This window comes from Mustelus asterias, unplaced genomic scaffold (genome assembly GCF_964213995.1).
Source record: "Mustelus asterias unplaced genomic scaffold, sMusAst1.hap1.1 HAP1_SCAFFOLD_312, whole genome shotgun sequence".
Classification (NCBI taxonomy): Eukaryota; Metazoa; Chordata; class Chondrichthyes; order Carcharhiniformes; family Triakidae; genus Mustelus; species Mustelus asterias.
The window spans coordinates 87,372-106,468 of record NW_027590276.1 but is presented as its reverse complement, the minus strand read 5'-3'; the positions used below and the strand labels follow the sequence as shown (position 1 = coordinate 106,468).

Sequence of the window (19,097 nt, the reverse complement as noted above, 5' to 3'; positions counted from 1 at the left end):
CAGATGATTCAATGATTCATAGAATCAATACGGTGCAGAAAGGAGGCCATTCGGCCCATCGAGTCTGCACCGACCACAATCCCACCCAGGCCCTATCCCCACAAGCCCATGCACTTACCCTGGCTAATGCTCCTGACACTACGGGGCAATTCAGCACGGCCAATCCACCTAACCCGCACATTTTTGGATTGTGGGAGGAAACCGGAGCACCCGGAGAAAACCCACGCAGACACAGGGAGAATGTGCAAACTCCACACAGACAGTGACCGGAATCGAACCTGGGTCCCTGGCGCTGTGAGGCAGCAGTGCTAACCACTGTACCACCGTGTCGCCCTGATGCTGTTGGTGCGTTTGTTTCGGATTGAAAGGAAGTGTGCTTCTGTGTGAAAATTATTGTTTTTTTGATGATGAGGGCTGTGATTTGCACTGATGTTAACCTGGAGCATTTTTCTGCTTGTTCAGACAGCAGGAGAGCAGAAAGATTTTAAGCCTATCATGCACCGATTTACAATCATCTTATCTATTGCCTATATATATTTATGTATATTTATATAATTTTACATAAATTATTATTTATATTTATGATATATAGATTATTCATATATATAATTTTTTATATATAGTATATATATAGCATCTACCTTCATATAAATCAGCTACACCTTACTGTCCAATCTCCTTCTCTCCTCAGTCCCGTGTGACCCTGGAGACCAATAATGCTGCAACGACAAGCGGAAATGATGTCTGCACAATCCAGGCAGAGATGCTGCAGCTGGACCTGATTGATGCCGTCGACGACATCGAGGAGGAAGAGGAGGACAACGGTCCTCTGAAGGAAACAAAGCCTGTCAGCATGGCGTCTTACAAACCCAAGCGGCCCACCACCCTGAATCTCTTCCCACAAGTTCCTCGGACTCAGGTAAGACGGACGGATGAAGGCGGGCGGTGTTCCCTCGCTGATCTGCTGAGGAGAGCTCGCATATTAAAATGACCTCTGAAACTGATTCCACCCCCCCACTGTATAATCTTAATTTTTCTTGGACTGTACGTAACAGACAGAAGATTACTTGTTTTCCTTGTCGCCCTCTTTTGCCCAGCTGAATTGCAATAAAGGTGGATCTTGAACTTTACCTTGTTTATGCTCATTAGCAGTGGGAATCAAACATCCGTGCTTCCACGCTCATCATTGCTTGCCCCGGTTAGTTAATCCTGTAGGAGATTGCAAGGATTGCCTTCAGCAGCGAGTGTCTGTTCAGATTACTGTACCAGTAGACAGTTGCATCAATGAAATGCAGACTTGATTATCAGGTCAAAGCGTATAATACGTTGGCCTTGTAATCTGTGCACAGATGGATTCCAGTAATATATTGGCAATTGAATCTGCAGTCAATGCTGAAAATTGTGACAATGCAGGAATCCATTCCTGATCAAATTGAGTAATATCAATTGTCTTTGCATTAAAAGCATTTATAAGAATGCTTGTTAGCTGCAAATTAATGCCTCATAACTGTCTGAAAACTATAAAGTGAAAATGAAAGCGTTGCATTTATATAGTGCCTTGCTCAACTTCGGGACGCCGCAAGGCACTAGACAACAATTGAAGTACTTATTTAAGTGTATTAATTGTGGGAAATATCATTGCCATTTTGTGCACAGCAAGCTCCCACAAACAGCAACATTTAAGAGGCATCTGGATGGATACATGAATAGGGAGGGAATAGAGGGATATGGACCGAGTAAGGGCAGAAAGTTTCTTTTTGGTTAAGTTCAGGCATCAAGATCGGCATAGGCTTGGAGAGCTGAAGGGTCTGTTCCTGTGCTGTATTTTTCTTTGTTCTCTTTGTAATAGAGACCAGATCATCTACTCCAGTGATATTGATTGGGGGATAAGTATTTTAAGTTAATTTATTAATGTCACAAGTAGGCTTACATTAAAACTGCAATGAAGTTACTGTGAAAATCCCCTGGTTGCCACACTCCAGCACCTGTTTTGGTACACTGAGGGAGAATTTAGCATGGTCAATGCACCTAACCAGCAGGTCTTTTGGACTGTGGGAGAAAACTGAAACACCCGGAGGAAACCCATGCAGATACAGGGAGAACGTGCAGACTCCGCACAGACAGTGACCCACGCCGGGAATCGAACCCAGGTCCCTGACACTGTGAGGCAGCAGTGCTAACCACTGTGCCACCATGCCGCCCTTATTGACCAGGGTGTCAGGAGAATTTTTCTTTGAAATATGGAGAGTGGGATCTTTTGTAGCAACCTGAAAGGGCAGATGTGACCTCAGTTAATTGTCTCATCCGATCTGACTGTGTGGCACTCCCTCAGTGTAGCACTGGGAGCGGCAGTCTAGACTTTTGTGCTGAAGTTTCTGGAGTGGGACTGGAACTTACCACCTTTTGACTCAGAGAAATGATTGCCTCCCAGTCTCCCACTCAAACGCAAATGTCACGCCTTCAGTGATTAATCCATCCCCACTGCCGTCACTCTGTGCTGACCTGGCCTAATATGTGCAGAATAACAGCAGGCTTTCGATCCACATACAAATTGATGACTGTTTTCAAAGAAGGTTTCATTTTTTAATCAATATATTACCACAGAAACTGATCCACCGTGGCATACTTCAAGGCAAAAATGAGAAATAAACTATTTTGGTGGATCAGACAGGGAGGAAAGAGATGCAGTCTCCTCTGAATGGAATGGGAAGATGTCTCCGATATTCTCGAGCGATTGACTGGTTTCTGGAGAAGAGCACTTCCCTTACCCCCTTCAGAAAGGGAAATAAATAAACTCATTGTCCTAATTTACCAGTTACATAAGTCAATAAATCACCACCTTTCTCCCAGTGGGAACAGCACTCTAGAATATCAAAGGAAAAATAATGTCTCATCTATTTGAAGTGGGAATTTATGCAGTATGTTCAAAATATTTGTGAGATTGTTATTTGCATTTTGTTGACAGTCAGAATCTTTTCCCCAGAGTTGAAGTGTCTAATTCTAGGGGGCATGCACTTAAGATGAGAGGGGGAAAGTTAAAGGAGATGCGAGGGGCAAGTTTTTTTTACAAGGAGAGTGGTAGGCATCTGGAACACGCTGCCAGGGGTGGTGGTGCAGGCAGATGGGATAGGGGCGTTTGAGGGTTTTTTAGATAAATATATGAATATGCAAGGAATAGAGGGATATGGACCAAGGGCAGGCAGAAAGGATTAGTTTAATTTAGCGTCATTGTGATGCAACATTGTGGGCTGAAGGGCCTGTTCCTGTGCTGTACTGTTCTATGTTCTATTTTTCCTCCTTACTGAATACCTCTGTGGCAATATTTAGTGCTCTGGTTAAGTAACATTTAGGATTTTTATTCAGAGTCATCTTCTGAACCTGAATCCTTCCAGAATTAGGTACAGTTCACAATATTAATTAATTTTTTTGCTGGCTATCTGAGCTCTTTGAGGTAAAACTAACCGAAGAGTAAAGTTGTAATTATTTTGAGCACATTGCAAAATATGTGGATGAAAATTGAAATGGGAGCAAAATTGACTTTTGTTTGTCGTGCTTTAATTAACAAATCAGAAGCAAGATGCCTGAAGTAATGGAAGATGACATGAACAAATTGGCCTTGTGGTAGCCAATAAGGCCATGTCAATAGTGGTGTGCAGGAACCCATGCTGTTGGCCTCACTAACTCTAATCAGTTAAGCATAGAATTTAACAACACAGAAACACCGTTCAGCCCAGCTGCTTCATGCCAATGTTTATGCCCCACATGAGTCTTCTCTCACCCTATATCATCTCACTCTATCAGCATATCCTTCTATTCCTGTCTCCCTGTGCCCAGGGAGAGCTGATCCCAGCATACCCTCAAATTCAATGTTTAACTCTCTTCTGTGCACTTAAAACTGTATTTTAACTCTTTTAAACTTCCTAATAATACCATCCGACTTTCCTGTCACACATTAAGCTGATCTTTCTCTTCACCCTGTCGGTAACTGTAACATCAGGTTCTTCGTGCCTGAATTCTCACCTCTCGAGATCTTACTGGGCCCGGATTTCGGCGAGATTAGCCTCGCACCTAGGAAGGACACAAGGCTGATCTCAACATTTAAATCCATTTAAATGTTGATTTAAATATTATTAGTGAAGTCCAGGAGCTCACTTACCTTAGCAACGTTGCCGGTGAAGATTCTCACCGGCGAGGATCACCTATGGTCCCCATCAATGGAGACCTGTTGTGATGGCCTTGCTGGTAGGACCGAAGGCCATTGAGGCCCCCAGGAGGTCAGGGGCGGGGGGGGGGGGGGGGAGGGGCAGTGCTGCTTGGGCAGTGTTAGCCTGACACTGCCCACTAGGCACCCTGGCACTGCAAGCCTGGCACGGTTGTTGGGGGGGGGGGGGGGGGGGGGGAGGGGGTGCACAGAACAGAGAGAACTGCGCATATGCAATTTCACCTTCTACTGTGAGCTGCAGGATTTCTGGCGAGCTGAGGACCTGCCCCCTCCCCTACTGGCGGGAAACAGATTGTGCTTTAATTTTTGCACAGAGTGGCATAAGATTGGACTTGTGGCCTCGCTGAGAAAATCGGATCTGAAATTCTCCCGTTTTCACACTCGTTCGGGACTCAGAATTTGTTTGGTGAGATCGCCCCATAGTATCAAACCTGCCGCCACCTTGCTATCACCTGTTTAACTCTGCAAAGTTGAGTCTCTGTGACATCAAATAACAATGATTCTCCACAGCGAGAAGAGAATCATTGTTATTTGATGTCACAAAGACTCATGGATGTCCCTGTAATTTTCTGTGATTCCAATGTAATTTTTTAGCTGAAAGGAGGGAAATGTTAGCCATTTGAACTCTTAAGGTCAATCTTGATGGAAGCCACATCATGTCATAGAGGTTTACAGCATGGAAACAGGCCCTTCAGCTCAACTTGTCTATGCCACCCTTTTTTTTAAAACCCCTAAGCTAATCCCAATTGACTTCATTTGGCCCATATCCCTCGATATCCATTTTACCCATGTAACTGTCTAAATGCTTTTTAAAAGACAAAATTGTACCCGCCTTTACTACTACCTCTGGCAGCTTGTTCCAGACACTGAAACAATTGTCCCTCTGGACACTTTCGTATCTCTCCCCTCTCACCGTAAACCTATGCTCTCTAGTTTTAGACTCCCCTACCTTTGGGAAAAGATATTGACTATCTAGCTGATCTGTGCCCCTCATTATTTTATAGATCTCTATAAGGTCACCCCTCAGCCATCTACGCTCCAGAGAAAAAAGTTCCAGTCTATCCAGCCTCTCCTTATAACCCAAACCATCAAGTCCCGGTAGCATCCTAGTAAATCTTTTCTGCACTCTTCCTAGTTTAATAATATCCTTTCTATAATAAGGTGACCAGAATTGAACACAGTATTCCAAGTGTGGCCTTACCAATGTCTTGTACAACTTCAACAAGACGTTCCAACTCCTGTATTCAATGTTCTGACCAATGAAACCAAGCATGCCGAATGCCTTCTTCACCACTCTGTCCACCTGTGACTCCACTTTCAAGGAGCTATGAACATGTACCCCTAGACCTCATGCTTTGATTATCTGAACATTTAACTTTCCTTATATCTTGGGGATGTAATGCTGTAAACATTTGACACCATAAGAGATAAAAAGAAACAATAGTTCCTTTCATAACCTCTGGACATCCCATGGCAATTAACAGCCAATGAAGTATTTTTTGAAGTGGTCATTGTGCTAGGTAAGGAATTGCTGCCTGAGTTATTACAAATACCTCACTTCAGCATGTATTTTCGAGTATAAAAGTCAACAAGAAAAATACCACAGCCAGAGAACTGGTATGCTCAACTAAAGCAGGTGCAATGAGGTTGGCCGGGTGATCATGTGGATGCTGGGATGATCTGGTACAAAAGGGGTCACGTGTCAGGAGCGCAGGAGTTCTGCCCTGGGTGCGGGCAAACACACAGCCTGTAAAAGCTGCTCAGTATTATCAAAAATCTTAATTGTTGTCAGTACCTTGTCGGCAGACAGTTCTACAGCCAGTACACCCAAGAGATGTGTAGCTTTCAGAACTACAAGGACATTGGAGCCAAAGGAAACATAGAGTGCCAAGTTGATGGATATTAAATGGCAAGATGATGCCAGGGTGTTGGTACCTTGGGTGTGAGAGTACGACAGATAATGAGCACATTGTGGACAAGCCAATACAGAATGCAACAATTTTAATTCTGAAGCAATGACTTTTCTTCCAGTCAGAAAATTGCAGAACTTGATTATCTGGTCTGAAGTGGCAAAGAGTTGCCAGTGCACCCAATCATTGCAGAGCTAGAGTCATAGAGTTTTACAGCACAGAGAGAGGCCCTTCGACCCATCATGTCCATGCCGGCCATCAAGCACCTATCTATTCGAATCGCGTTTTCCAGCACTTGGCCCTTAGCCTTGTATGTTATGGCATTTCAAGTTATATACTGAAATACTTAACTGTTGTGAGGGTTCCTGCCTCCCCCCTTTCAGGCAGTGAGTTCCAGATTCCCATCACCCTCTGGGTGAAAAGGTTTGATCTCACATCTCCCATAAATCTCCTGCCCCTTAACTTAAATCTATGCCCCCTGGTTATTGATCCCTCTGCTAAGAGGAAAGGTTCCTTCCTATCCACCTTACAATCTGTGCCCCTCATATTTTAAACACTTCAATCAGGTCCCTCCACAACCTTCTCTGCTCGAAGGAAAATAACCCCAGCCTATCCAGTCTCTTTTATAGCAGCACAGTGGTTAGCACACCTGCCTCACAGCATCAGGGACCAGGGTTCGATTCCGGCCTTGTGTGGAGTTTGCACATTCTCCCTATGTCTGCGTGGGTTTCCTCCGGGTGTTCTGGTTTCATCCCAGAGTCCCAAGATGTGCAAGTTAGATGGATTGGCCATGCTAAATTGCCCCTTAGCGGGATATTTGCATGGGGTTAGAGATGAGGATGGGCCTGGAAAAGATGCTCTCTTGGAGAGTCGGTGCAGACTTGTTGGGCCGAATGGCCCCCTTCTGCACTATAGGGATTCTATGAATCTCCTTTGCACCTTCTCTAGTGCAATCACTTCCTATACTGTGTGGTGACCAGAATTGCACACAGTACTCCCGCTGTGGTCTAACCAGCTTTTTATACAGCTCCATCATAACCTCCCTGCTCTTACATTCAATGCCCCAGTTATATTTTTTCTTGTCGATGGTATTAGATGAGGCGATCATTTTCTTAAAGCGATAGGCCTTGCTGAGTTGGGAGAGGGCAAATAGGTACAAGCCCACCAAATGTGGATTGAGTTGAAATGTGGTTGAAAGAGAAAGAAATTGCTGCTGTCTAACAATTTCAAGGTTGAGATGTTTTTCAGACAGAAAGATTGTGTCTAATATACTGATCCCAAAGAGGAGAGAAATTTTAAAATATCCCCATTTAACTATCCGGTCACTTAGCTGATTAGGAGCCCTGTAAAGACCAACATTTCCTTTCGGCTAAATGAAGTGCCTGCTCTTGGTTTTATGTCACAAGAATATGATTTTCAGCAGTCATTGCTCAGAACCATTTCTCCTGGGGCAGGCAATGGATTTGGCAAGGAAGGTTTCACATTATTAGTAAGATCTGAATCCTGTAGCAAATATTCTAGTTGATTAATGTTCAGCAACAGAATTGTACTTCTTTCTTTATCAACAAAAATAATAAGTGTCAAGTCAGCGGTTGTTGCAAAAATAATTTTACATCCAGTCTTAGACAAGAAGCCAACTAAATTACAGTCAAGATTATGAAAGTGTTTGGATGGTTGGACAATGTTGACAACTAATAGTGCTTTTAATGTAATAAAATGCTCCATGGCGTTTCATCAGAGCGTGATAAATAAAAACTAGACTTTGTGGTGATTGTCCCTTTTACAGTCACAGGGGCGGCATGGTAGCACAGTGGTTAGCACTGCTGCTTCACAGCTCCAGGGTCCTGGGTTCGATTCCCGGCTCAGGTCACTGTCTGTGTGGAGTTTGTACATTCTCCTCGTGTCTGCGTGGATTTCCTCCGGGTGCTCCGGTTTCCTCCCACAGTCCAAAGATGTGCGGGTTAGGTTGATTGGCCAGGTTAAAAATTGCCCCTGAGAGTCCTGAGATTCGTAGGTTAGCGGGATTAGCGGGTAAATATGTGGGGGTAGGGCCTGGGTGGGATTGTGGTCGGTGCAGACTCGATGGGCCGAATGGCCTCCTTCTGCACTGTAGGGTTTCTATGATTTCTATGATTTAGGACAACACAGCAGAAGAGGGTCACTTGGGTTGTGGGACCAATTGGGACTGAGAGTGGGTAATCACTCCAGAGGATGGAGCTCTCTCTTAGGCAGAAGACAGTCTGAAGACATGTAGGAACTGGTGCAGCCAGGGGGCTGCCAGCCTCTATTCAGTTTTTCCTTGTTAATTAATACCCTTTGTACTCCTGCTGAAGTTTGTAGTGTGAATCATTACAGACACAGAGCCATGTAGTAAGGTGATGTTAGGCAAGATGGTCAAAGGGGTTGGTTTAGCGGGGTAGGTTTTAAGGAGCATCTTGAAGGAAAAAGAGGAGTTAGGGAGATGGAGAGATTTAAGGCCTTGGCAGCTGAAAGCATGCATGGCCACCAAGAGAATGCTGAAGAGGCCAGAACTTGATGAGTACAGATATCTTGGGTGGTTGTGGGGCTGGAGCTGGTTACAGAGGTAGGAAGGGATGAACTCTTGAAAACAAGAGTGAGATTTTTAAACCAAGTCATTGTTTGATCAGGAGCCAATGTAGGTCAGCGAACACCAGCTCAAAGCAAAATGGGACTTGGTGTCAGTTAAGATGTGGGCAGCAAGGTTTTAAATTTTGTATGGAGAGTAGAATGCGGGAGACCAACCGGAATGCACTAATAGCTGATGAGACGCAGGGGGTGGGGGGGAAGGGGGGGGGGGGGGTGGAGGGAGGAGGTGGGGAGGGTGGAGGGAGGGGGGTGGAGGGAGGAGGGGGGGACGGTGGGGGGAGGGTGGAGGGGGGGTGGAGGGAGGGGGGGGAAGGGAGGGGGGGGGCGGAGGGGCAGTCTGACAATGCTACAGAGCGAAAATCTATCTTATACCTTAGAGAAAGATTTTCCATTTCTGGGGGAGTTCAAAACCGGCGGAGGGGTGGGGCATAAACATATGATGGCAATAAATCCACAGGGGATTCAGGAAGAACTCCTTTATCCAGAGAGTGATTCAAATGTGGAACTTGCTCCCACATGGAATGTTTGAGGCAAATAATCAAAATCAAAAAGAACCGAGATAAAGGAAGGAAAGGATAGATGGATACGCTGATGGGGTGCGATAGAGCAAGGTGGGAGAAGGCACCTGTGAAACATAAGCAGTTGGGCCGAATGGCCTGTTTATGCAGTTCTATAGAATAAAACTGGGGAAGAATATAAAATGGGTTGCTAACTCACCATCATCTCTCTCATGCAAAATCAAGGCCAACCCCAGTATATGTGGATAAGAGATAATCAGGCTGATTATTTCATGTTTTTTATTCACTAAACTGCAGCTGTCGAAGGTCAAAGTTAGCAAAGGTCATTTTTGACCTTCAGCAGTCGTGTAGAACTGGGTGAACCACCTGTTTAAACTCTCTTCAGATTGAAGGCAATGTCACCAGAGATCAGGATAGGTGTCTAACATGCAGCCGAGCCTAAGTTTATTTATTAGTGTCACGAGTAGGCTTACATTAACACTACAATGAAGTCACTGTGAAAATCCCCTAGTTGCCACACTCCGGCGCCTGTTCGGGTACACTGAGGACGAATTTAGCATGGTCAATGCACCTAACCAGCATGTCTTTCGGACTGTGGGAGGAAACCCGAGCACCCAGAGGCAACCCACGCAGACAGGGGGAGAACGTACAAACTCCACACACACAGTGACCCAAGCGGGAATTGAACCCGGGTCCCTGGTGCTGTGAGGTCGCAATGCTAACCACTGTGCCACCATGCTGTCCAATTGTTGGTTTATTTAGTTAAATTATTTATGTTAAGTTATTTACTTATAATATTTTGGTTTATTTAGTTAAGTTTCTTTTGATGTTTTGTTTTAGTTCGTGTCATGATTCTCACCCCCATTCCTTGTGGCTTCAGGTCATTCGTAAGCAAGGGTTTTTTAGTGAAATAATCTTTGTTATTTTATGTCGCCTGGCAACTTGTTGATAAGATGTCGCTTGGCCCATTGTGTGTCAGCACCTTCTGCTGCCCCAGCTCCACAAGGCTGTCACCATCTGCTCATGACGCCTTTGTCTTCTGATTGCAGGATACACTGAACAACAACTCATTCGGCAAAAAGTTCAGCTGGCAGGAAAAAGTCTCCCGATCATCGTCACCACTGAAAACTGGTACGTATGCCTACATGGCATGCCCTGTTGGCATGTCCATATTGGAGCTGCATCTGTAAGAGTAAACTTTACCTATTTGGTTCTTAATCCATCAAAGTTGTTTAGTGAACTCCAGTGTGTGTGTTTTATGTAGTGACTTCTTTTAAAACAAAATGACTGTTGTGTAACCATTTGAAAAAGGAAACAGGTGCTTGCATTTATGTAGCGCCTTTAATAAAGTAAAACGCCTTAAGGTGCTTCATTGAGATGTTTTGAGGTAAACTCTTAGCCAGATCAGGAGATATTAGGGGAGGTAACCAAATGCTTGGTCAAAGAGCTAGGTTTAAAGAGTCTTAAAGGAGAAAAGGGAGATGGAGAGGTTTAGGGTGGGAATCCCAGAGTTTGGGATCCCAGCAGCTGAAGGCATGGCTGGCAGTAATGGGATGAAGGAGTGGATATGTGCAAAAAAGGCCAGAACTGAAGGAGCGCAGAGGAATCGGAGATCTGGAGGACGTTGCAGAGATAGGGAGGGAATGAGGACTTGGAGGGGTCTGAAGACAAGGGTGAGAATTTTAAATCTGAAATGTGTATTGTCCATTTATCTTCTAACTTTAACAATCATGTCTGCTTTGCTGATGACTCACGACAGCAATCTCCTGAAGCTAGGCTGACAACTAGTGCACTGGGAGCCAATGCCAGGCAGTGAGCACAGAGATGAGCAGGACTTGGTGAGAATAGTGGAGTCTAATTTTGTCTATCATGTTGTCGGGAGTCAGGTACTATAGTGTTAAATGCAGAAGGCCAATCAAAGAAGAAGGTTCACCATTGAATTTCTGCCCTTTGGAGAGCTGCCTCTCTCTTGCTGTCTTGCCAATGAGAGAACATGGTTGCCTGACCTTTGATAATCCCACTGCATCAAAATGGGAATGTGGGACTGGGGAGGCAGGATATTATCTCTTCATATCGCTGTAATTACTACATTTAAGACCCTCCTTAAAACCCATCTCTTGCCCATGTATTTGGTCACCTGTCCTAATATCTCCTCCTTTGGCTTGGTGTCAATTTAGCCTGTACAATCCTGTGAAGTGCCTCAGACATTTCGCTTCATTAAATAGTGATCTATAATAAATGCAAGTTGTTCCTTCAGTGGAATAAAAACCGGGTAGGTTCTCTAATGAGCAGATGATCTGTCCCCCCAGTGTACCAGCCAGGCAGTGAAGGTGATAATCTACCCCTTAGGTATTTGTCTTCAGTCTGGGCAACAGGTTTGGTGGATTGCTAAACTCCTTGTAATTGTTCTACTTGACAATCAGTGCTCTTCCCTCACTGCACATTCCCACTAGGAACGGGGACGACAACTGATTTGGGGCGAATGGGATCAAAGGTTATGGGGAGGAAGCAGGATTAGGCTATTGAGTTGGACGATCAGCCATGATCGTGATGAATGGCGGAGCAGGCTCGAAGGGCCAAATGGCCTCCTCCTTCCTATCTCCTATGTTTCTATGTTTGCTGACCACTCCACTGGGAATCCAAGACTTTAACAATCGTGCCTGCTTTGCTGATGACTCACTGCAGCAATCACCTGAAGCTAGGCTGACAACTAGCTGCTTGCATTGTGAGCATGTCACAAACAGGTTTACCAGTTTGTATTTGGAGGAGCCTCTGGTGAGGGGGGGAGAACGGCAGCTCCATGCATGTTTCTGCAAGGCTGGGCAAGATTATAATGGCTCAGTTTTGAAATGAGAGAACAATGGGCCTGCCCACTATATCAGTTATAGGAGGAAGATAGAGATTAGGGGAGTGGTTAACTTTTACTGCTCAGACAATTTCTGATACAGTTTCCCCATTTCTTGTTTGGAGATGTCAGTACTTTGGTCTAAGAAAGACTCCCAGAAATAATCATTTTAATTACCCAATCCCTGAATCTGCGATTAACCGCAACAGCAGTGTAAAGCACAGTGTATTATTCTTCTGTTGGAGTGCACTTGTCCTTAAGCTAATCTCTCTCTGACGTCTAGCTGGGTCAATGAAAATGCAATTTGAAGGTCTTGTGGAGCAGTGGTAGCGTCCCTGCCTCTGGGCCAGAAGCTGTGGGTTAAAGTTTGAAATTTATTTATTAGTGTCACAAGTCAGCTTAACACTGCAATGAAGTTATTGTGAAAAACCCCTTGTCGCCACACTCTGGCACTTGTTCGGGTACACTGAGGGAGAATTTAGCATGGCCAATGCACCTAATCAGCATGTCTTTCAGACTGTGGGAGGAAACCAGAGCACCCTGAGGAAACCCACGCAGACGCGGGGAGAACATGCCGACTCCGCACAGACAGTGACCCAAACCGGGAATTGAACCCAGGTCCCTGGCGCTGTGAGGCAGCAGTGCTAACCACTGTGCCACCGTGCTGCCCCGTGAAGTGGGTTCAAATCCCACCTCAGGACTTGATGGTTATGGAAGGCATGTTCATAATGTGGCCAAAAAGGTTGAGTATCAGTCTGTAAGTCCTTCCAAGACACCTGATGGCACGCGATAAGAGTGGGACAGTTTCCTGATTGACCATACTGCAGAAAGTGATGGTAACCCACTGCAGTACTTTGCCAAGCATAATCATGGACCAGTGGAAGTCCATGGTTACCAACACCCGCTTTGGGCATGGTACCTGGAGGAGGGGGAGAGTGCAATTCATTGAATCAGAGAAGTACAGAACAGAAGAGACCATTCAGCCCATCATAACAATGTAATTTCTATTGTGGAACAGTTCAGTTTGTTCTACTTACCTCCTCTTTACCCATGTCCCTGTAATTTTTCCACTTCATGTATTTATCTCATTCCTTTTTCTAAGGCTATTTCCACCATCCTATCAGACAGCACTTTCCAAATCCTAGACGATTATCTGCACGCAGCCCCCGACACTTTTGACCATCACCTTTAACCTGCGCCCTCAGATTATCAACTTTCAATCAAGGAAACAGTTTCTCTTTATTTAACTTTTCACATTTCTCTGAAATCGACCCTTAACCTTCACTGCTCCAAGGAAAACAACCCCAACCTCTCCACTCTATCCGTTTAATTGCAATCTCTCATTGTTGACCCCATCCTAACAACAATTTTCACTGTCGGGGGTGAGAAGCGTGTAAATTTCCAGTTCCAGGTCACGGGAAACCAACATGAAATGGCAGGCTTGCTTTCTCTCTTTATTTTTGAGATACTTTTGAGTTTTGGTGGGGGAGGGGTGCTGACTATTCAGTTTGAATCATAGAATAGAATCCCCACAGTGCAGAAGGAGGCCATTCGGCCCATCGAGTCTGCACCGACCACAATCCCACCCAGCTCCTATCCCTATTAATCCTACCAATCTCCTAACACTAAGGAGCAATTGAGCATGGCCAATCCACCTAACCTGCACATCTTTGGACTGTGTAGGGAAACCGGAGCACCCGGAGGAAACCCACGCAGACACAGGGAGAATGTGCAAACTCCGTACAGACAGTGATTCAAGCCGGGAATCGAACCAGGGTCCCTGGCACTGTGAGGCAGCAGTGCTAATCACTGTGCCACTGTGCCGCCCACAAAAACATTGTCTGTCTCTTTATTGACGCACTTTAGATGTTGCCTCCAGGTTTGATATATTTTTAGAAGTGCGGTCCAGTTTCTAGTTTTGCTTTTTAATCTGGAGCTGACCTTATCTCTACACTGTGTGAAATTCAGAAATATCCAAGAGAAAGCTCCAAACACAGTTCTGAAAAGGGAACCTGATGCTTTTATAGTAACTGGTAAGAAGGATGCAAGTCAGTCAATGCGACTTTGGTTTGTGTCTGTGTCACTGTCCATTTGTTTGTCTCTATTCTTGTACCACAATTCAGTCCATCTTCTTCCTTCCCTCCCCACTTTCCTGCCCTCTTTTCCACTGCCCTCTCCCTCTTTTCCTTTCCTCCACCTTTTCCTTTCTCCCTCCAGGTCTTTATCCTTCCCCTCACTCCCCTCCTCTGTCCCTCTGTCCTCCTTGCTTCTTCCCTCCTCCTCCTCTTTCTTTCCCCTCCTGCACATCCCATTTCCCCTCGCCTCCCCTTCACCCCCTGCTCCTCAGCACTCTCTTGTCTCCTCCTCCCTTCAATCTCAATTTCCCGTCCCTCTCCTCCTTTCCTTTTGCACCGCCATCATCCCATTGACTCTCCCGAGTTTCGCTACACTCCGTTAAAAGAGGGCACCTTCCCACAGTCCCAGTCCCTCAGGGCAGGTCCAGGAGGTAGTTTGTGCCAACTAATTGGGAAGAAGGGGTAACACGGTCGAGCAATGCAGGCAAGGACCTATTCTGAAATGGTTCGCAGTGGCTTGGAGACAAAGGCAGCTCTTTGTTTCGGGATGGTGAGCTTTTGTTTGGAGCATTGAATAACCTGTGTGTATTACAGGAGAGGTGACCCCCGCTCACGGGTGCCTGGGAGACGAGGCGAAACCAGCAAGTGGCACCACCGACAAAGGGATGTCAACTGCCCAGGTCCACCCCTGCAGGCGGGCACCAGCAGGACAGAACGAGACTGCGGCTTCCAAATCCGGGGGGTGCCCGGCAATGGTGACGGCCACCAACCAGCGGGCGAAGGACAATGAGGGCCTGCAGGATGAGCGCAGCCGGTACCAAGCACAGGTGCCAATCGAGGCGACGGAGGAGATCTACCTGACCCCGGTGCAGAGGAACTCCGACAGCTCGGAAAACGAGAAGCCCTTCCTCTCACAGTCCAACGAGAACCGCATGTCCATCAGCTCGGATGTCGACTTTGCCCACTGCTTAACCCTGCCAGGGAACCCGAAGCCTTCGATCAGCGAGGAGGACGAAGAGCTCTCTTGCCTTTCCACATCCCACAGCTGCTCACTGGCACGAACCTCGCTCAAGGCAGAGCAGCTGTTCCCGCGGACCTCAGTGAGCTCAGACAGTGCGCTGTCCTACGACTCGGTTAAGTACACACTGGTTGTGGACGACAACATGCAGCTGGAGCTGGTGAGCCTAAAACACTGTTACTCAGGGTACAGCGATGACAGTGATTCAGCAACCGTCTACGACAACTGCATTCCGTCTCCGTACGAGTCAGCCATCGGAGAGGAGTACGAGGAGGGCGTGCTGAAGAGAGACTCGGTCTGTCTGTCGGAAGACTCCACGCCAGAAGCAGATATTCCTTTCTCCAAGAAATTCCTCAATGTTTTTATGAGTGGAAGGTCAAGAACGTCCAGTAAGTAGCTTTAAGTTATTTCCTTTCCAGGGGAGTCAGGGAATGACGGTGACTGAATCTGGAGATTTAAACAGTGCTCCAAGATTGTGACAATGTGTGGGGAGGGGGTGGGAGGTTTTGATTTGATTTGATTTGATTTATCATTGTCACATGTATTAGCATACAGTGAGAAGTATTACTACTTCCGCATTATACAGATAAAGCATACTGGACATAGAGAAGGTGTCAGAGATCCTGGGTACCAGCAACCTAAGGCACACTTAGTCGACTCTTAATACAAACAGCACTAGACACCATGCATCCAATGCAAGGTCTTTAATTACTTGTGCACAAGGAGAACTCCCCTCCTTCATCAAAATGGCTGGAGTGGTTCTGACGTGACAGAAAAACAACTTAGTAGTTATAGTCAATTACAGCAAATGACAAACAAGCATTTTGTTCATATCCTTCATTGACGTACATATTTGCCAATTTAATCCCGGCTCTTCACCCTTTCTCATTCGATGAAAACTTGACTTCTACCAATCCTTAATTTGCATAGCATATCCCCATATCTCGCCTTTGATATTTGTTATGGAAAAAATCTGGTCTTGCTCACCCTCCAGTGAAGGTCAAAAAGCAGAATGTTATGAGGCCGATGCAAAAAGAAGATTAGTCTGAAAGCAGACAGGCTCCCTTGAAGGTCTGCAACTGATAACATTCTCTCAAACTGTTACAGAGAAGGCATGATTTTTAAAAAATCTGAGCATTTTAACTTCCACAAAGGAAAGGAGAGAGTGCAGAATGTAGTGTTACAGTCATAGCTAGGGTGTAGAGAAATACCAGCTTAATGCGAGGTAGGTCCATCTTAAAGTCCATTCAAAAGATGCCAGAGTTGTAAGAGCAGTTTTTTGGGGTGGGGTGATCGGGGGAAAGGGAGTGGTTTCCAGAGCATTGAGGGATGGGGGAAGGGCAGGATGCCAGAGTTGTGGGAGGAAGGGTGGTGTCTGAACTGTGAGGGGGAATGGTGCCAGGGGGCAGTACCGGTGTACGGTCCACCCCTCAGCCACCCATATTTAAATGAGGTACCTGACCTTTCTGGACAGTACTCCAGCACCACCGGAATTCTTGTTTCATAGGTCACAGGGGATTTTGCACCCATGTGGCCATTTGTGTCCACAGCAGCTAAGATTGCAGCTAAAAGCTCAATGTAGCATTTTTATGGTGACAACTTGCATTTATATAGCACCTTTGACAATCACAAGACATCCTAAATACTTTATAACCAACAAAGTAATTTTAAGTACTTCACAGGTGGTAGGGTGGCACAGTGGTTAGCACTGCTGACTCACAGTGCCAGGGACACGGGTTCAATTCTGGCCTTGGGTCACTGTCTGTGTTGAGTTTGCACATTCTCCCTGTATCTGCATGGGTTTCCTCAAGGTACTCCGGTTTCCTCCCACACTCCAAAGATATGCGGGTTAGGTTGATTGGCCATGCTAAATTGCCCCTTAGTGTCAGGGGGTTAGCAGGGTAAATAAGTTGGGTCATGGTGATAGGGCCTGGGTGGGATTGTGGTCGGTGCAGACTTGATGGGCCGAATGGCCTCTTTCTGCACTGTAGTGATTCTATGATTCGAAGTATCATTACTATTGTAACATATAGGAAAGGTGGCAGCCAGTTTGCGCGCAAAAGTTCCCACAAACAGCAATGAGATAAATGACTGGTATTCCTGTTGAGGAAGGCATGTTGTCCAAGCATATGAGTCTATTCTTCTTCTTTGAATAATGTCATACGGTTGTTAATGCCTATCTGAATAAGCAGGCAGGGCCTCAGTTCAATGCAGCACTCCCTCAGCACTGAATATAAATGTCAGCCTGGACAATGTGTTCAAGCCTCAAGGGATGAAACTGTGTGAGATATGCGTCATTGGTTCTCTTGGTGCGTACATTGTAATACATACACCATTTGGCTGATATCATTCTGAAGACAAGGGCCATCACTGCAATTTCTTGCCCTTACCTACAAAAGAAAGGCTTGTATTTATGTTGTGCTTTTCATGACTATTGGGCATCTCAAAGTGTTTAATGGCCAGTGCAGAACTGTTGTGTTTTAGGAAATGCGGCAGTCAGTTGGCACACAGCAAACTCCTTCAAACAATATGACAGTGACTGGACAATCTGTTTCTGTGATGTCCACTGAGGTTTAAATACTGGCCAGAACACCAGGGAGAGGTCCCGTGCTCTTTGTGGAAATAGTTCCATGAGATGTTTGAGGGCGGCACGGTAACATAGTGGTTAGCACTGCTGCCTCACAGCGCCAGGGACCCGGGTTTGATTTCAGCCTGGGGTCACTGTCTGTGTGGAGTTTGCACGTTCTTCCTGTGGCTGCGTGGGCTTCCTCCGGGTGCTCTGGTTTCCTCCCACAGTCCAAAGATGTGCGGGTTAAGCTGATTGGCCATGCTAAATTGTTCCTTAGTGTCAGGGGATTAGCAGGTTAAATATGTGGGGTAACGGGAATAGGACTATGGTCGGTGCAGACTCGATGGGCCAAATGGCCCTCTTCTGCACTGTCAGGATTCTATGATTGAGATTGCATATTGGGCCTTAATTTACTGTCCCTTCAAAAAGGTAACATCTCAGACAACGCTGTACTGCATTGAAGTGTCAGCCTTGTTTACTATAAGAAGTCTCACAACACCAGGTTATGTTCAGGTCTTGGAGTAGGAGAGCAGGACTTGAACCTGGAACTTTCGAGACTCCGAGAAAAAGCCATTATCAGTTGATCCATGGCTGGCACTTGTTCCTGTGCTGGTGGGAACTCTGCTTTGACAGTTTGGCATAGCCAAATGGTTATCTGGGCCACTTCAGATGGCAACGAAGAGTCAGCAATATTTGTGTGGGACCGGAGTCATGTTAGAATAAAGGATGTGAATGAACCAATTGGAGTTTTTGACTACAAGGTTGACATTGCTGTTTGTGGGAGTTTGCTGTGCACTAATTTGTATTTCCTCCATTATAACACTTCAGAAGTACTTCATTGGCTAATAAAGCATTTCGAGGTGCCCTGAGTTAATGAAATGTCTTTTTATGAAATGCAAGGTCTTCCTTTCAAGTTTCTTTTCACTTTTAGCGCTAAAATTAATGAACGTAAAGGGAACTCAGTTCCTATGTTGCTAGTTTTATTCACAGATTGTTGGTTAGCGTGGAGTCTGGGTTCATTTGAGCTTTGGAAGCACCCTGGAGCTCCCCGGTGTGGCCTCAAATAGTTTCTTATCTGATTGTACAGATATGACCTCTCCTGCACTTCTCTCTCCTGACCTAGCTGTCTATAAAATCCAAATCATCCATAATTCTGCCGTCCAGTCCTGTCCATTACACAGTTCTATTGGTCTTTCAACCAACCTTCATTGTCCTGCATCAGTCCACCATGCCATCAATGGATCAAATTGTTTTCCTCATCTACCTATCCTTACTGTGTCTCAGCACACTTGGCCTCTGTGACTTCACGAACTTAATGACCCCTTCAGGTGCT

At 45.7% G+C, this 19,097-nt stretch overlaps 1 protein-coding gene across 2 annotated transcripts in view; it reads left to right on the top strand.

The window, feature by feature from the left end:
- Positions 1 to 19,097, top strand: part of mapk8ip1b (mitogen-activated protein kinase 8 interacting protein 1b) — a 186,428-nt gene that overhangs the window by 119,564 nt on the left and 47,767 nt on the right. For both annotated transcript variants that reach the window (XM_078204367.1, XM_078204368.1), the window contains 3 exons: positions 692 to 919; positions 10,307 to 10,388; positions 14,772 to 15,584. In XM_078204367.1, the coding sequence (XP_078060493.1) occupies positions 692 to 919; positions 10,307 to 10,388; positions 14,772 to 15,584 (1,123 nt within the window). The remainder of the gene's footprint in view (positions 1 to 691; positions 920 to 10,306; positions 10,389 to 14,771; positions 15,585 to 19,097) is intronic.